Consider the following 17,113-nt stretch of genomic DNA (forward strand, 5'->3'; position numbering starts at 1 on the left):
AAAAGGACACCTAACACCAGTATTACAGTGTTGCAAGTAGCACATTTTGACATCTTCAATTTAAGCAAGAACAAATGTCAACATTAAACACCATTGACAATTTTGAATGTGTTCAAATATATTAATTATTTTTCATAGTTTTCTTTTATAATCAGTGTATTTTATTCATAGCCTTAAGAAGGAAAGGCACACTGCTGAAGCATCAGCTATTTTATCCAAGGAATACTGGGTTCCCTTGGTCTGTACACTGACAAGTGAGTATTCATCGTAACATGATCCTTTTTTAGCATAACATTTGTAATGAAAGTGCATGTGATTGAGAGATGATTGCATTATTTTTTTATTCATTACAGTAATTTACATCTTCACAATAAATTAGCATCTTTACAGAGTTGTCAAACTTCAGCAAATTAACACTATAGTAGGGATGTGTGATTCATGTGCTCTCTCTGTAAGTGTTCAGATGCTGACAGTTCTGAACATCTTTATCATTATTTAGTTGACAGACAAAACAATAACAGACAAAGTGGGCAGAAATGGCTCAATTGTTTGTAACAATGATTTGACCAACTGTTTAATGAAAAAATAACAGGCTGTTTATTGTAAAATAATTTTAAATATAAGGATTTGATTTTTAGACATGTTCTTTCTGTTGAATGACTTGTTGAATTACCTTATTCACAACAAAAGAAACAAGCTGACAGTTGTTTGCAGAGACTGATCCAAAAATTCTTCATAATCTTTTCAATAAATTTAATTATACGCATCAGGATCACCAGCAAAATAAATGTTCTTATTTAGACACACAAACAACGGCAAGATTATGAAAAGATGTCATACTTGCCATTTTGCACAATACTGTTGGTGTTTTTTTGTTCTCACCAATCACCAGTCATGGACTGACCCACAGCAGTGTTGTGGAAAAATACCTCAAATATTGTCAGAGTGTCTCCCTATGTCCTCCCAGCCCTGGTTGTTGGTTTAAGGCAAACAGCATCGGTCAGCATGGAGTGCAGGGGTTTTGGTCAAGGCTAGAAGTAAAATGCTGTTCTGTGCAGCAGTTCACTGCTTGAAGGCACAAGTGAACAGAGGCTCTGCTGTTTTGGCAGGGATGTTATTTGGCTGCGCAAGTTGTTTCCTGAGCTCTGACCTGCACTAGGCCTTTTTATCTGAAAACATATGTAAAAACACTCATTAGAAAAACAAGAACACTGTAAAATCTATTAACAAGTACCATATAGTGGCCCCAAAAAGTATTTGAACAGTTGTGCCATACTTAAAAAAAGTATTAGGTTCAACTGTGTTTGACAGACTGTCAAACCAAGTGACATTTATTTTAATCAGACCATTCCGAGACTAAATTTTTCCTCTTTTCACAAAGTAGTCATTCGAAAGGCAGCAGATGTGTTTAAAGCCCTATTTGAGCAGGACTGGTTTACCTGGGGAGTTGGGGTAATGTCACTGTACCTCACTTTGTACTTTTATGAGTGATTTGCACGGGATAAGCAATCTCAGTTTAAATGACAGAGATGTGAATGGTTACTGGAATTACATGCCGCCTTCACTCCAGAGAAGAGTAGCAGATATGTTCAAATGTTTCATTTAGCCATTATTTTGTTTGCCCTAACCATTTACCTTGCTCTCTTAAGTGAATGCAATGTGTCATTAACATCATCATTGGCTTGGGAATTCAATCAGTCAACTTTACTGCATAAAGTTGTTTTCTGTAATTTTCACGTTCTGAGTTGCACACGTAAGACAGGACAGTAACGTTACATATCAGCCTGATTTTAGCTACAGAGATGAAGGCTTGTTTGAATTTTCCTGTGCCACCTTAAATGGTGCAGCAATTACAGTCTGGCGCCACAGCGTTTAAAGTAGAACTGGAAAATTCGAACAAGAAGCTGGCGAATAAGAAGCCGACTTCAGCTTCATCATAGAACTCAAGTAAGTGCTTCTCAGAGTGCCTCCAAACTTGAGAACCTCCTTTTCCACCAGATATGATAGCATTTTTTCTGACATGTCAATTTGCAAAGGATTACCTTGGGTTATTTTTACAGCTCGTCTTACAGAAGGTAAATGGCACCAGAATCTTTACTGACACGGGAATGTGTTATCACTTGAGCAGTTTCACATCCAACATGCCTTTGTACACTTCTAAGTTAATGATTCCATCAGTGAATACAGCCTCACCAACAACACTATAAGGAAAATTCTTAGAGTGCTTTACAGTACTGTTGGAAATCTTCTCCAGGCTTTCTCCGCACCAGGAGTCTATGATCAGTCTGACGTTGTGCTAAAATCTTTCTCTGAAACATAATTTTCTTTAACTGTTAAATGATGGAAGTGTCCAAATACTTTTGGGGTCACTGTATGTAATGTTAATGCTGGGAAGTGTACTGTGTTTTACGACTGTTGTAAAAGTAGCTGTGATATAGCAGGTCTAGGCCAGCTTGTATACTCTTACCTTGCATTGGAGGTGCTGGTAGTCGGCGCCGATGCTGCCTAGATGAGTCTATGGTTTGTGGCTGCAATAAAAAAAAATATATATATATATATATTTCCATTTGCATGCAGGCAGGTGTGTGCAAATTTGCAGTTCACTTGCTTCACAAAAGTGCCAAATGCTCGAAACACTGACATGCTAAAAAGACATGCCTGGATTTTGTTCTGACCTTGGCAAAGCGTGTCTGCGGGGCTACATTAAGGCCTGCGTTTTTTAGAGCTGCGATTCTCGCTGCAATGTCTGATACCTGATGGGAAAAAAGTAAGAGAGGTCAGGAATAAATCATTTTACTACATGTTTGTATCAATGTCTGTTTTTGTATTGAAAAATATTATACTCTCCCTTAGTGAAGTGTAAAAAGGACACTAAGAGCTGGAAAGAATGCTATATTTGGCCTGGAAAGAACAGTTAGGAAAAGTGGACAATGTCCTATTTTATTTTTATTAGGGAAGCTACACATTCCCTAAAACTGTCCTGCAGTCTTACAGAAAAACGACAATGACTTTCATTGTGTGAAGGAGCAGAGCAACTAAGCAGGACACACCTGGAGTTCAGACTGCTGCACTTGGGCTGCGACTGAGGCCACTTGCTCCTCCAGGTGAGCCAGTTCTCCCTCTGAGGTGGCTCCACTGATGCTGCGTGCACACTCCTCCAGATCACCCAGCTCAGCTTCTAGACCAAACACAGCACTCGCGGCCACATAAACCTTGACAGCCACAGAGAGAATGGTGTGCTCAGTCTTACAGTGACAGTTTGGCAAAAAATCAAAGTTCCACAATTTTGTCATTAACTCAAATATAGTCAATCAACCAAGACATGCTTTGTATATGAAGTTTCCTTCTTTCGTTTTTCTGTAGAGCTACAAGGCCGATGTACCTAATCGTCACTGATGAAACAAAACTGTGTATCTCCGTTATTGTTTTTGTCACATTAACTTACTTTGATAGTCTAGAATGTTTCCTCCGTCTCCTGTAAAGTTAGAATTTTGGAGATACAGTGTTTTGTTCTGACAGCAACATAAAGTCGCTGACTTGGTTTACACAACACTAACTGGTGTACTTTCAGCTACACTGGCCTCCTAACTCTAGTACAAAACCAACCAAACTTGTGATTACATTTGTAGTAAGACATTCGATCAAACTGTAGAAATTTGATTTTTTGCCAAACTATCGCTTAAATCTAATGACTTGGGTTTGTTGTTTAGAAAACAGTAAAACTGTGCCAACTGAAATAATCTAAAAGTGTAGTGAACACTGCAAAAAACTTATAGAGTCAACATCTGTGTATTAGCTATTGGCTGAGAGGTGATATAGTATATATTTGAATCCTACATTCTCCTCTAGTCTGCAGAGTTGCTCATCCAGTCTCTTGCTCTGGGCTGGAGGGAGTGAAGGCAGGTCTCGTGATTCTGACTGTCCGATTCCGTCACCTGCTGTGCCTTGAATTAGATCTTCAGTGGCATTCAGAACCTTCAGCACCTCAGTTGTGATACTGCGAAGTGATGCAGCAGTATACTTCTACAAACACACCCAAGCACGCACACACATGCACACACACACACACACACACACAAAACATTCATTTAGGGTGGATCAGTGATTTCTAGTGACGAAAATGTATGAGATGGTAGAGTTTAGCAGCACAACATAAGAAAGCAAACAAGAAGAACACAGTAGTTAACAAAGAATAGAACACGTCAGGACAGAAAAGCAGGTAGAGCCCTTTTCTGCTTTAAACAGCATGCATGAGAACCTATGCATGAAAGTTTCCATTTTAATATGCAAGAATCACCTGCTGCAGTAAAGTGGAGAGAAACTGCAGGTCTTTTTCTAAGTCCAGATTGTTACCCTTTCAATCACAGAAAGGGCAGAGAGAAGAAAAGGAAAAGAACAGTAAAACAGTACAGCATGAAGCAGACAGTGATTAAACAGTGTGTTAAAGCAACAGTTTGGCTAAAAATGAAATTCTCAAATACTTTATTTTTAGTACTCTGCACAGTATACGGTTATCTATAAACATTTAGCTGCATAGCTAAAAACAGTGGCCCAAATCCCAAATCCTGAATCTGTCTTTTGTTCATTGTTGTAGATGTCATACAATGTTGGAAACCACATAAGCCAGTCTATTTGATATTACTTTGAAACCTAACACAGTTAAAGGCAAGTGTGTGATGATTTAGGCATGCCGTTTGCACAGTGACGACTTAATGTAAAAGCTTCCATTGCTTATTAGCTCTCAGTTGATCAACTGCATTTGGGGTAAGGAGAAAACAGTATGAATTAGATTTTGGGCCAAATCATCACTTTAAATTTTGTTAGTTGTAAGAGAGACTACGGCATATTTAGCACAAATCTTACTTTGTAGATTTCCTCTGGTGTCAGAAACACTTCTTGACCATAGCTGGCACAGTCCAGATCTTCTTTGAGTATGTGGTCTTTACAATCACACTCTTCTGCTTTTACCACACAAGTATGTTCTTCTGTTTTCTCAACCAAGTCATGTTGACTGTCTTTTTCCATAAACCTCTCCAGTGCTTGTTCATTTCTACTCGTTCTCTCTTTGTTTTGTTCCACCTCACTATCATCCTCTATCTCTTCATCGTGTGTCATCTCTTCTACTCCTCTTTCTTCTGCCACAATTTCCTCTTCCTCCTCACTCCTTTCAGTATCTTCTAATGTGCTAAATCTCATCTTGCTGTTATGTGTGTCAATCTCCTCCTCCATGTTATTCACAGTCCTGACTGCACTGTGAAGCATTATTTCATATTCTACCTCCTCCTCCTTTTTCATGAATGTAGATAAATCATGATTATCACTGTCTTGCTCTGTTTCTTTTCTTTCACTTGCTGTATCCTCTAAGCTGTCTTCTCTATTGTCAGCCGTGCTTTCAGTCTCTTTCATTTGCTTTTCAATCTCCTGACTCTTGACCTGTTGGCCACTCTCGGGTCTCTCTCCAACCGTCTGTCTTTGTTGCTCTGTTTCTGAAAGGCTCTCTGGCTCCTGGGGTGTACTTTCCTCAACACTGTTTTTTTCTTGCTCTGGCTCAGCAACATCTCTGTTTTTTCCTTCTGATCTGTCTTCCTCAATCTTTTCCTCGTTGATTATCTCAGTTGTACAACCTGCTATGTCTTCAGTAGTTTTAATCTGTCCCTCGGCATTAGCGTTATCAAGGTTATCAATTTCACTCTTCCCAAGCTCAGTAAGCTGTCCTGTTCTCATGCTGTTATAATCTAAGCACACACCCTGTGGAATTTCTCCTGATTTCTTCATCTCACTTTCACTTTGTTTATTTACTGGCTCCTGTATCTCATTATGTAGATGACCAATTATATCTGTAGTCAAGGTTCCTGAATTCTCAAACTCTCTATCTACCTGGTCTTCCTTCCTAATATCTTCTACAGCTGGCCCAACTACATCTTCTTCCAATGTTTGCTGGCGCTTTTGACTTTCTTCTACCTCCTTTGCCATCTCTGCTTCACTTATCTCAACCTTTAGAAATTTCTTGCATTCTGTTTGCTCTTCACCCTCTTCTATTTCTCTTGGCTCTTCCTTTTCTGCATACACCTCCATATCCCATAAGCCTTCCCCTCTTGCATCCTCTGCACTGTCATTTCCCTCTCTACCAATTTCTTCCACTCTGTCAAGCTCATCTTCAGTGGAGGAGAAATGTGTTTCGCTGACTTGATTGGCCAGTTCTCTAAGTGTGGATGTCAGTTTGTTTTCTAGGGAGCCACTTAGAACATGATTCTTTTCCAGCTCTGGCACAAAAGCATCAGGAGTCCCTGCCTCAGAGCTCTGAACATCAGAGGTTGTAGTGTCCATAGTCTGGTCACTCAGGAACTCTGAGGCACCCTGTTTCTTGTTCCGGTGTTTTACCAGAACATCCAGCAGAACCCTACTATAGTCCTGAAAAAGAGAAAACATAGTGTTATGATAAATGCTAAAATCAAGTTGCTCACTTGTTAATTCTGTCTTAAACAATCTCTTTTTACACAAAATAAAATAAAAAGAATCAGAAAATGTTCATCACATAAAAAATTTGTTTAGACTCGCAGAAGCCTTGTTTATTAGGTCCCTTTTACTTTATAGTCCATAATTTTTAATTGTGCAATTACTTCAGTAATTTAACTTATTCAAACAGATTGTAATGTATTAGCTCTCTAATCTTTTTCCCATCTTTCTGTGTAGAGCACTTTGAGAAAAAGAAAAGTGATTTATACAGAAAAATGACAAAGAGAATAAGGAATCTAAAGACTGAATCTATCTATGTAAAAGTTTATGCTAAAGTTTTCCTTACAGGTTCAGCTGAAGACAGGGCTGTGAATTCTTTCTCCTCTGCATACTCTCGTTTGCTTCTTCTTCTCCGTCGTGTCCTTTTGACTCTGCTGTCTTCTAGGCCATCTTCACTGCTTTCTGTGCTCTCTGGGTTAAAGTTAATATCCATGACGCTGAGGCGCTGAGAAGATGAGCGCTTGCATTCCAGAGGCACCTTCCTCTTCAAGAAAGGAAATGGAGATTTGTGGAATTTTGGCACTCGGGTGTCCCGGCCAGAGTCAGTCTGGGCCTGGTCAGCAGCAGGTTGTGTGGGAGATTTCAGTGTTGGCTGTGGGCTGGTGGACTGAAGGTTATTTGGCACGTTGTTTGAGGACATTTTGTTGCGAATCTCCAGCAGGGCTGCGCACCAGGTTCCATCACCGTCTGGTTCAGTGTCAGAGCCCATCCCATCATATGCAGAGACCACACCAGATTCCTTCTCCAAAGCACTGAACACCAGGCTCTTGCGTTTTGTCAGCAGGCTGGGTCGAGAGAGTTGGGTGCTCTGCAGCGCAATCCAATTACCGTCTGAACTCTGCAACACTGAGGACACAAACAGATGTGTGCAGCACAAACACACAACAATAAATAAAATACACGTGTTTTCAGACGAGTGCACATACATATATTTATAGCAGGGGCCATCAGTTCTGATCCTGGATGGCTGGAGTCCAGCAGAGTGTGGTGATTTGTTTGTTCTAACACATCAACTGAACTGAACTGTCAGGACCAAAATTTTATGAGCATTGTTGTACAGCATGTGCAAAAACATGCACAACATTCAAAAAAGACTCACACAAAAAACTTTAGACACAAGAAGGACATAGCAAACTGGTATATCACTGCAGGTTATACCAATATGAAAAGTGCTCCATTTAACCCTTCCACAGACGACCACCTGCTAGGGCTTTTTATTCATAAATTAAAAGGAAAACAATGAAAATAATTGAGTTATCAAGTTATAGGACTGAGGAATGGAAGTTTGGACCCAACAATCTAATTATAATGCTATAATGCAATCTTAATTATAATGCTAATTTTAAAATACTTGTGTATTTCTTTATTTCTCTGAAGCCATCTCTATCTAAAATGTAGGCTCAGAATGCACGATTGAGCATTCACGCATGTGATCCAGTGTATACTCAGACTCATACTGGAGTTGTCCAGACGGTCCACACTCTTCCAGCTAGGAAGAGTTGGGATAGAGATTCCATCCTTCGTCAGTCCCTGTGTACAGTCTTTACAGTGCATGGGTCTCTGCTGGGGTTTGCCATGCTGATGCTGCATTTCGTCAGTGAAAAGAGACAAGGCTGATCGGGACCTCTAAGAAGAGAGAAGACATGTTTTTTTAAAAAGGAGACAAACAGCAAAACAGTCACAATAAAATGCTACTGTACTAGGCTTGGGCACTATTTGTCTTTCAAAACTTTCAAAACAAGTAAATTCCCTAATATTCATAATATCAGAAATAAAAGACACTTTCATTATATAATTTCATAGTCTACACCTCTAATTTGACCCCTTTAGAATTTTGGCACAATAGCAGTGAACAGCTTCCTGCTGTGTCCACTTTCAGAAAAAGGGACTGAACATTTTTAAAAGACACTTTCTCAACTGTGTGAAAACTAATGCAATGAATCTTGTGATTGTGTTTTCGCATTCTTTGTATTTCAAACTCTGATGCTTGTACTTCATGCTATTCACAATTGTTCCAATAATGGCTGATTGTGTCTGAGTTTGACTTGTTTTTAGCTTCTTTCTAGGGATGATCTGGTATCTGATGATGTATTTATTGTACTCCAGAAAAGCAGAAGGTTTATGTCACTTGATACTTGCTAAGACATCTGCATTTTATTCATTTTATTGTGTTTGTAACCCAAAAGAAACATGTTATATTTCTCTGTAATGCTAATTGAAGTAGATGTAGTTCCTATTTCTACATTTTATAAATGTTCCTACTTCTTTCGCATAGTTAAACATCCATGGACAATGCTGACTGCCGTCCTATGATTGCCAAGATTGCAACAATAAAATGAGGCAATCTTAGCCTTTACTGTACTGCTTTTTTGAGGTTCATTCATGGTGTCTTTAGGAGGAGGCTTTCTGGCTCTGTGAGTAAAAGAGAAAGGCATGCTGAAGGCCACAGTACCCATAGGGAGGTCTTGGGGCTGGGCTGGGAGGCCAGGGCACTCCGGGGTCGATTGGTAGGAGAAGCAGTAGAGCTCACATCACTCTTCTGATCAGGACAACAGTTCGGATTATGCTCTGGCTGCATCTCAGACTGATCTGTCTTCCTGCGGATAATCTGAGGTGAAAGACACGTGAGTTAAAATGAGGCACTCATTTGTAATACCAGATACAAAATGAATGTTTCTTTAGAAGACCCATAAAACATAAGCTAGGTAAAGGTGCCATAAAATTGAAAGAGTTACATGGATAACTAAACTTACTTGAATAAAACACTGTGCAGTAGGGGGGTAAAAATGCATAGATGCACTTATCTGTTGGTGGAGATGCAACTGCATGGATTTCTTAAGGTTAGACACAATTCTAATCAATTACAATAATATTCAAAGTTTTTTGGAGGCTATCTTTATGTATAAAGTTCATAGGGTTATTTATTAATGTCAAAATAAAAAGCCTAGTTTATTGTATCTTACTACAATTGTGTATTCTGTGTAATTTAACCAATAATTTGTAATTTTCATTGAAATGCAATGGAATCAAACCATGAGGTCAAATTTACATCCTTGCTGTGCTACGGATCTGTGAACGCATTGTTTCCTCTGCTACTCACTTTCTGTACAATTGTGGTGGTTAGCTCCTCTATCAGTTCTCCTCTGTTGTCCCGTAGGTAACAAGCTTCTTTCAGCTTCTCCTTCAAAAGAAAAATAGAAGAAATTAAAGTAATGTCATACTCTAGCAGTCCTGCAGGGTGATATCACAGGAGGTGGAATGAGATAAACAAGGGCAGTTCTGTCCATCTGTTCCTAAGGTTGGCAGAGGTTCAGAAGTTACACTAGCTGCAGAGCAGTTGATCTGAGCTTATGGTCACTCTATCAATGTGGACATAAAAGCATGCTGGGTAATCAGACTGCTTTAGTGTAATCCACAAGTTCAAGTTCAATATTATCAAAGTGGACTGCAGCTCAGATAATCAGACAGAACCTTTTTAAAGCTCAGTTCATTTTATGTTTTGTAATAAGCAGATGAATTGCTGGAAGACGCAAACAACTCAGCAGTATTGCAGTGCCGGCTTAGTGGATGGTCTTAACAGATGAAGAAGAACATGATTTCCGCTAGTGCTTAAAAAAGCTTTGTGATATTAGAAAGTGGACCTTAAAACCTTTCAGCCCCTGCAAACACAGGAGGTATGGTGACAATAACAATTCACTTCAAATACAAGCCAAATCCCCCAAGGCTGTCCTAAACAGAAACCCATTTCCACAAAGTACTGGAGCAGAAAAATCATTATAAGGACAGTACACTGAGTATCACTCTGAACACTCTCTCTAGCAGTGCTTCTGGAAATGCTTTTGAAATCCATCTTAATACAACAAATGTACATTTGCAAAGTAAAAAAAAAACAATTTTACAATTTTGTGGTTTGAATATCATAAATTCATAGGTTTCAGTTTTCACACACTTGGGATCTTCATTAATGTGCAAATTACTGTGCAAATGTCAGAGACCACCCTTTCATTTATTTCATGTCCAGTCAAAAAAGTCATTATGTACAAGTTATTGTTTGCAGCATTAGAGGGAAAAAGCAGCTAACATACAGTATTATTTATACATAATATACAGTAACATTAATATAATATTGATTTTATGTATGTCAATGTGTTCACGTGACCCTTTCTAATCATCTCCTTTTTACTGTATTTATTATTCATTCATTTATTCTAATGAGATATGGTGTTTTTACAAGCACAAAACTCTTGCTGCCAGGACAAATGGTTTTAAATAATGTGCTTAGTGTGCTAAATAATGTATATTTTAACAGACAACTGAACAGAAGCCTCAACAACTAAATAAAATATAAATTTTAAAAATACATAATTTTTCAGTATTTAGTGTGTAAATCCTTCATTACAGCTTCCCATTCTTTTCTGGAGACTTACTTTCAGTTTTTCAAAGAAATCTTTTCCATACCTCCTAAGTTCAGTCATAGAAGTTAGTTACATTTTCTGCTTCTCAAAATTCAACCAACCTCAACTACAAATAGACTTTTTAGTCCATAAAACCTTACTCTCCATCTCAGATGTCCAGTTTCAGGTGTCCTAGTGCAAATTTTCTTCTTTTTTGTCTAGTTTCTCAGTAAGGGCTTCTTGACAGCTATACATCCTTTGAGACTCATATGGCAGAGTTGTCTAAAGTTTTCAAAAATGAAAACTTTAAGTACTGTTTATCTGATGAATGCCAGTTTTGGTGGTCACAGTTGTTTGAACAGCAATTTTGGAAATTTCTGTGTTTTCACTTTCCCCTTCCTTATGCAAGTGGATCATCTTGAATCTAATCTTTTCAGAAATATCCCTTTTTGCTATTTTAGATGCACATGAGAAAGAAATCTGTGCAGCAGTTACGGAGCATTTGGGTAGTTGCTTGTGTGAATGTTAGCGTCTCTTTGAAGTGACACCTTTGTGGACAGGTTCTGTTAGCAGGACAGCTATTTCTAAGGTTTTTAGAATGAAAGGATGGAAGAGCAGCAGTAGAGTGAACAAAAGGAAAAACAGACAAATTAAATACATACAGATTTGAGATTATACTTAGTGTTGTTGTAGTTTTCTGTTAAATATGTTTCCTTTTTTTCCTGACACTAAAAAATTAATAGTTGCACTTTATGGACACTTTGATGGAAATTAAGTAAATGTAATGGTGGCAACTTCTGCACAATACTGTACATATGCAATATTAAAAAGACAGAATAAGTACTTGGTTGTCTCTTTGACTCTCAGCCTTGGCGATGGCTTCATCTATGGCTTCTTCTGCCACACGCAGTGCCACACCGATGGTCTCTGCCATGCTATGCTCTGGAACAAAGCAGAAAAGCATTTCCTCAGCACAGCAGATCACAATATAAATGTCACAGTACAGATGTCAAACATAATGTGCCCATTATGCGATGTACCTATACTACTATATCTAAACCAAATATTCCAATCTGGACTCTGACCAGGCCAAAATATGAGCCTAATGGATTTGTTCTCAAGCCACTTCTTTGTGGTCTTCACAGTGTGAGCAGGAGCAATGTCTCATTGAAAGATAACGTGATCATTCCTCTTTAGAAAACAACTTTTTAATTGTGGGAAGCAAGCCTTTCTGTAATATTTTCCTTTACTTCAAAGCATTAATTGACTTTTGACAGTGAAGCAGCTCACCAATACCAGCAGCTGAAAAGACTCTCCATACCATGACCTCTACTTCTATGTTTAATGGTAATAGAGTTGCATTCAGAGTTGAAATTCTCACCAGATCTTCAAAGACACTTTTCTGGACCATCACCATGCAACTCAAATCGTGATTCATCAGTCCACACAACTTTGCTGAACCACTCTAAATCAAACTTTCCATATTCTGCTAAAAACTTAATTCTGTCCTTGACTTTTTTTTAGACAGCAATGGTTTTTTAAAACATCTTCTACACCCAAAATCTGCATTAGATAACCTTCTGGTTATTCTCAAAAGAGTCTTGTTTTCTACGGTCATGAATTTTGCTGACAGTTTTTGAAGGCTTTTTTCCTGTCTTTGAGACCTGTAAACTTGCAGCACATGGTCATCTCTGTTTGAAGAGGCTTTGGGCCTTCCAGATCCTTTCTTTCTGGCAACATTACTTGTTGTTTCAAAGCATTGATCTATTCTCTTAATAGCTGATAATGAAATAGGAATTTGCTGTGCCTTTAGGGTCTTGTAAATTTTAGAACAGCTGCACTTGGCCTGACAAAGTCCAGCTATGTGGTTTCTGACAGCCATCCCTGCATGATACTTTGCTTTTTTGGGAGCAAATTTTCATTTACCTTGGGACTCACAAGACTGCAAGATTTCTACCTGTAGATATCAGTCACTACTGGTTCTATTTAGGACTTTGTTTTCAGATTTGTGATTGGGCTGCATCAGGTGTGGCAGATTACCAAAATCATGACTAATTGTTTAAGAAAGAAAATAAAACAAGCCAAAATATATTTTGGAAAATTTTGAACACCTTGACATGTATTAGTTAGAGTTTTATAGCAAACATTTAAATATTTTAATGATTTTATCTTTGCATACAAGAAGGGTATGTAAGTGATTTTTCCTATTTCCAGCCCCAACCCCCCAGCAGTTCACTGCAGCAATGAGCAGTGACGAACAAATGGTGGCACAGGTCTCAGGAGTGCATAATTTCGGACCAATGATTAGTTAGGACCATTAAAAGCTTAATGTTTTGCAAGTTGGGGTTTAACCTTTTTTTTCAGGGGTGTACATTATAGTTTTCTGCATGCTAGGAGAAGCAATAGGATCAAATAATACCCACATGTGTATATGAATGTACTGCAAATAAATGATTCTATGTAATTCAAATCTAATTGAGCCACTTACCTTCACTATGCTTATAGAATGTGGAGTCGCTCTCATACACACTGTCTCCATTGCCCACACTTTCATCATACGTACTTCCTTCTGTTAAAAACAAAGTTCAGGTGCAATTACTCTTCTAATAATAGGAAGACATTTGTGCCCAACTTAAGCAATCTGTGCAAGAAAATGCAGCAAACACATTCTCATTTGCATTGTTGGTTCATAGTTTTACACTGACTTTAGTGACTTCACAAGAGTAATTTGCCAACTTCATAACAGCAATACTGAGAGACTCTCAGTTTAATATTAACCTCAGTAAAATCTTTTGCAAGCTCACAAAACTTTTTATCTTTTAGTTTTTCAAGTGAAAATTTGTATTGTCCTAGAAAAAAAGACAATTTCTGTCCCCACAACATCATTATCCTTGCTTTGCCATCTCACACACACATATACACACGTAAAGAATTTTCATTTGTGCAACTGCATTACTGAGGTCTTGTGCACAGAATTATGGTTCTTATCCCAGAACTGTTCTCCTCTACTGGGTTCCACTTCATTCACTTTGCTGAAGGCTTCATACAAGTTGACTAAAGATAGATTAAACCAGCAAGACTGGACAGACAACATCAGTGCACTAATTAAAACTGCACTGAATTTAGTTATAACCTATTTTGTATTAAATGGTAAAGCCAAAAATCTAACTCACACAACTCTCCTCTTTTGAAGGTCTTTAGTTTTGGTTCTTTAATGTTGCACTGGACAGTAGACAGAACCCTTCTTGAAAACCATCTAGCTGAATCATCATTTTCACAGCTCAAGTTTCAAGCTAGCAACAAGCCTCAGCTAACAACTGTTGATATGATTTTTTTTCTGACAGGACACCTGTTATGGAGACAGGCTGTCCTAGACAGCAGTAATGGTGCCTCTAGCTCAGAAAGCACTTCAGAGGAATCTAGACTAAAAGGACATGACGGAATCGCAATATCCAACACTCAATTTAATAGCCACGCTGACGCTTCTGCAAACTACGTGCAACGTTGGACGTTTTTGATGGACAGCCGATGAAACAGACAGGCCTCACATGACCCCTTGTGGTCTTTAAAGGCCTCCCCTGAGCTGCTGAAGGTCAGAGGACCTCTGATGCAACCACCCATTGCTTGTTGAAAAATATCTGCCCTTTCCAATCCCACAAGTTCCATACACACTCAGACATTAGAGGAGAAAAATATAAAGTGAAAACTATGAAAACATTTCAGATTATTTTGTCTTTGCCTTTATTGTATTAATGGATTGTATATAAAAAGATAAGATATACAACAATATATTGGTTTGTCTATATGTGGTCTATATGTGCTATATAAGTGCATACATGGGAATAACTAATTTCTTAATTAGTCATGAGTATGTAGAGAGATGCATGTACGATTCAAACTCCAGCGTTTATAGGTGCTCCTACTCATCTCTCAGGTCACAGAGGTCTACTGAGGTGACAGTCATGCCCAGGCACGCTTCCTTATCTGCAGTGAAAGTGCTTCATCCATACCTAATGTGGGCATGACTGACACTTACAGCCCTTATCTGCTTCTCCTCTTCCCCTGTGTTGGTTAGGTAACGCCAGTGTTGGAGCTGACAAGCACAGAACCATACAGCCCTGGAGCTCTGTGATCAAGTCACACTGTGACTAGACTCATGTTCACCGAGTCCAGAAAAACAGCAGCAAATGAGAAAATGGGTTGTTTTAAGGATCAAGTGGGAAATATTTTTACACTTTCAAAACCACAAAATTTTATCATGTTACAATTACTTTTAACCTATATTCATGCAATTACATGCATGTGCATTCATACAGTCTGCTTTCCTGGTTTATTTATTTGTGCTGGAGGCTACAGACACATAGTCTGTTGTTACACAATCACATTGGACATGAGAACAACCTGTTCAGACTCATTTATGCTATGAATATGGATACGGACAAAGCCTTCTGTCCATACTCTGTGTTCATTTTGCCTGTATTTGTGTACATTCTCGAAAAGCTGACGGATACGGAACAAACGGAGCAGTACCACCGGAAGCCGTAGGGGCAGCGTAGACAATAGTTCACGCGAGACGCAATGCCAATTTTTCTCATTGGTAATGCAAGTAAAAAGAATTCTTTGTCCACGTGTCACAAAGTAATGGACTCATAGACAGCCACTGTGTACCCTGGAGCCTCTTTTGTCTCTTCATGTAGCTGGTATGTAGTTGGTACATTATTACGACCTCCTCCACTGTCACCATGTTTGTTGTTGTCAGAAACTTTTTACTCTGGACTGCTCTCTAGTGGATGTACTGCTTAACATCCATGCCAACGTAAAAAACACATGAAAGTATGTGAGCAGTGACGGTTACATCGTTTGAAACAGACGTGTTCTTTTTCATAAATTAAGGGAGTGTAAAAGAGCTGCCACTACCATTCTTTAGGAATTGATTCAGTGCATCAGGACATCTTAAAATCCATCACAATTAGATTATTTTGGCATGATTAGGCATTAATTTTAAAAATACACTAAACATTTTTTTCGTCATGTATGGAAAAAAGCCCACAAATCTGATTTTAGGCAAAAAATAAGGAAACACATATCTGAATGTTATTGTAATTGATAATCATTGACTCTATCAATACAGCACTGATGCTTTCAGACTGAAGTATTTTGAAGTATTTTACTATTTTACTGCTGATTAATAGAGCGTTGAATTAACACCCATTGTTCATTCAAGACCAGTGTGACATTAACATGTAAGAGGTAATTTAACTCTGGGAACGTGCTGTGTATCATTTGGGTAGATTCAGAGAAGCACCATTAAACCCATGAAAACACTGTACTGTGACCTTTCCTCCAATTCTATAAAATCTCTTGAATCAGAACCAGAGGCATCTGTCATAAATTTAAGCTGCTCAAAGTGCTACCGGGAAATGAGTGCCTCTAGGACAGGTTTTCGGTCCCTGAATCCAATTTCTGGTGCTGGATTTCATAGTTAATTTACTTCATACAGCTGGGCTTTTCAATTCCAGTCCTACTTGTGCTTTGCTTTGCATGCTCTTAAGGCTTCCTTGCACCAGCATATCATGAAGGGCTTAATAATTAGCTGATGAGTTGAATCAGTCACATAAACACCTCAATTATCTACCAATTATTAAAGTAATCCTACAAAAAATTATCCCACAGCACACAGAAGTGCTTTTAATAATAGGAAGCTATTATTATTAGTTTATCCATCACACTGTAAACAAAACTCTATGAGCCTGGTGTACTAAGCCCTTTGTGCCAGTTTCAGGCACAAATTGGATGCATTATGCACAGCGTGTTGTGTATCAAGCTGGTGCACAAGCCAAAATAGTGCAATTCATGGGCCATGTGCAAGATAAAATCCGTTTCCCAGCAGAAAGACTTTCTTAACCAACAAACCCATACATACATCATCTAAACTGCTTATCCTTCTGGGTCGCTGGAGCCTATCCCAGCTGTCATTGGGCAGAAGGCAGGATACACCCTGGACAGGTCACCAGTCCATCGCAGGGCAGACAGACAGACATACACAGTCACACTCACACTCACGCCTAGGGGCAATTCAGCATGTCTGCATGTTTTTGGACTGCGGGGGGAAACCAGAGTACCCGGAGGAAACACGTGTCAGACAAACTCCACACAGAAATGGTTGCCCGGCCGGGAATCGAACCGAGGCCATTCTTGCTGTG

At 38.7% G+C, this 17,113-nt stretch overlaps 1 protein-coding gene across 3 annotated transcripts in view; it reads right to left on the bottom strand.

The window, feature by feature from the left end:
• The window catches only part of si:ch211-106h4.9 (rab effector MyRIP), a 39,116-nt gene that overhangs the window by 537 nt on the left and 21,466 nt on the right, over window positions 1–17,113 (bottom strand). The window contains exons 5-16 of one of the 3 annotated variants that reach the window (XR_005008669.1): window positions 13,399–13,479; window positions 11,755–11,852; window positions 9,617–9,697; window positions 8,969–9,124; window positions 7,974–8,142; window positions 6,803–7,362; window positions 4,864–6,411; window positions 3,838–4,023; window positions 3,051–3,212; window positions 2,676–2,753; window positions 2,468–2,528; window positions 930–1,169 (exon numbers count right to left, since the gene is read on the bottom strand). Coding sequence is in view for 2 of the 3 variants with exons in the window: in XM_036596267.1 (XP_036452160.1) it covers window positions 1,156–1,169; window positions 2,468–2,528; window positions 2,676–2,753; window positions 3,051–3,212; window positions 3,838–4,023; window positions 4,864–6,411; window positions 6,803–7,362; window positions 7,974–8,142; window positions 8,969–9,124; window positions 9,617–9,697; window positions 11,755–11,852; window positions 13,399–13,479 (3,194 nt within the window). In the remaining variant the exon portion in view is untranslated. Of the gene's footprint in view, window positions 1–324; window positions 1,170–2,467; window positions 2,529–2,675; window positions 2,754–3,050; window positions 3,213–3,837; window positions 4,024–4,189; window positions 4,355–4,863; window positions 6,412–6,802; window positions 7,363–7,973; window positions 8,143–8,968; window positions 9,125–9,616; window positions 9,698–11,754; window positions 11,853–13,398; window positions 13,480–17,113 lie in introns of those variants that run through there. The other 2 variants (XM_036596267.1, XM_036596268.1) reach the window with 2 other exon arrangements.

This window comes from Colossoma macropomum, unplaced genomic scaffold, assembly GCF_904425465.1.
Source record: "Colossoma macropomum unplaced genomic scaffold, Colossoma_macropomum, whole genome shotgun sequence".
Taxonomy (NCBI): Eukaryota; Metazoa; Chordata; class Actinopteri; order Characiformes; family Serrasalmidae; genus Colossoma; species Colossoma macropomum.